This window comes from Meira miltonrushii (assembly GCF_003144205.1).
Source record: "Meira miltonrushii strain MCA 3882 unplaced genomic scaffold FA14scaffold_2, whole genome shotgun sequence".
Lineage (NCBI taxonomy): Eukaryota > Fungi > Basidiomycota > Exobasidiomycetes > Exobasidiales > Brachybasidiaceae > Meira > Meira miltonrushii.
Genome location: NW_020289944.1, coordinates 4,541,067 through 4,542,513, shown reverse-complemented (window position 1 = coordinate 4,542,513; position 1,447 = coordinate 4,541,067). Strand labels below are relative to the sequence as shown.

Below are 1,447 nucleotides of genomic sequence, written 5' to 3'. Positions count from 1 at the left end.
TTCTTTGACAAAGCATCTGCAGCTGCTATTTATAACTCTTACCAACCATCCGATGGTTCTGACATACCCCGCTTGTCTAGGTTTTCGGCAACTACTCTCTCCATTTCTCGGATATGATCACTTAACTCGGCTCTCTTATCCATTGAAACTTCTGCAGCGACGTCCCGCTTTGCAGGTGGTGGTGAACGAGTGGGAGCTTTGGATGGTGAAATAGTTTCGCCGAGATTTGATTTGAGAATCGGTGTAGTTGTTTCCCAGCCAAAGGATTCACCGATGCATGTGAAGTGTGAGCGGCAGATGAAAGTACAATTTTGATCAATAGATAGACATGCTCATGTCCATCACTTTTGCACTCCTGTGTGAGTCCAATGATGAAGGAAAGAGTCAAGCAGAACATTTAATTTTTTTAGTGACTTTCTTCTTGCATAAAGTCACGCTAATATGGAGTATACGTAGGCGTGCGTGCGTAGGGTAGCATACATCCATTGTCAGCCAACTTGATTACTTATCCTTTTGGATGACCATGATGAGAAAAGACTTGAATTTGAATAGCCCGTTCAAAAAAAGCATGTCACATCATACCTGCTGCTCCAGTTACACATGCATCGATGGGTCATTTGACTGGCCATGTCAATAACGATAGGTGCATACACAAAACTTTCACCATCTAAAGGTTTGACACCTTCACTCATACCTGCAGAGCAGAATGGTGCCGCAGAGGTCTCAAAAGACGGACAAGAGAGCAGAGTGCAGCAAACTTATCAAGGCTGCAAAGAAAGCACTTACCGAGAAGCCGGAAAAGCGGGATATGTCAGATCCGCTAGATGGTCAGTAAGAATTACGGATCGCAGCTGTAGATTATTTGTCAAAGAAGTGTTCGCGCAAAAGCCAAGAAAGGCCAGAATTGTCAGAAACATCGAATGGTTGGTAAGAGTCATAAATAGTAGCTGCAGATGATTGGTCAAAAAGTATTCGTTTGAAAGCCAGCAAAGCGGGATATCTCAAAACCATCGGATGGTCAGCAGAAAGAACTGAGGATTACGGCTGCAGATTATGCAAATAAATCCAAGCTATCAAGCAAGCCATTATTCAAACGTCAAAGAAGCGTGATATCTCAGATCCATTTGATGGTTATAAGAATTCAAAATGGTCAAACATAAAGCAGCAGCGATGCAACATATCAAACATATTAAGGCTGCCAAGCATCAATTGCTGGGAAGCCGAAAGAACGTGATATCTTCATTCCATCGGATGGTCCAAGGAAAGTCTAGAACTTTAGGTGATGCTAGCGAATGGATGGATGCTGATATGGCGTATCATTGTGTAGAAAAATTGTGTCCTAAAGTGCCGTGCCTGCTTTCAGGTTTTCACCTCGAGCTTCCTTTGCTTCTGCGTCTGTAGAAGAGGTGCTATTTGAAATGTCTGTGTCCTTATCATTGCCTTGACC

The 1,447-nt window shown here is 43.1% G+C and overlaps 2 protein-coding genes across 2 annotated transcripts; both read left to right on the top strand.

Moving 5' to 3' along the window:
* Nucleotides 1-627: 627 nt before the first annotated feature.
* Nucleotides 628-957, top strand: FA14DRAFT_179783 (uncharacterized protein; the record flags this gene model as incomplete). Its single annotated transcript, XM_025500950.1, has 1 exon — nt 628-957. The coding sequence occupies one exon, from the start codon at nt 628-630 to the stop codon at nt 955-957; it is 330 nt and encodes a 109-aa protein (XP_025356729.1).
* A 95-nt stretch (nt 958-1,052) lies between these two features.
* Nucleotides 1,053-1,447, top strand: FA14DRAFT_55200 (uncharacterized protein). The gene has a single exon (XM_025502523.1). The coding sequence runs from the start codon at nt 1,147-1,149 to the stop codon at nt 1,399-1,401; it is 255 nt and encodes an 84-aa protein (XP_025356728.1). The 5' UTR covers nt 1,053-1,146; the 3' UTR covers nt 1,402-1,447.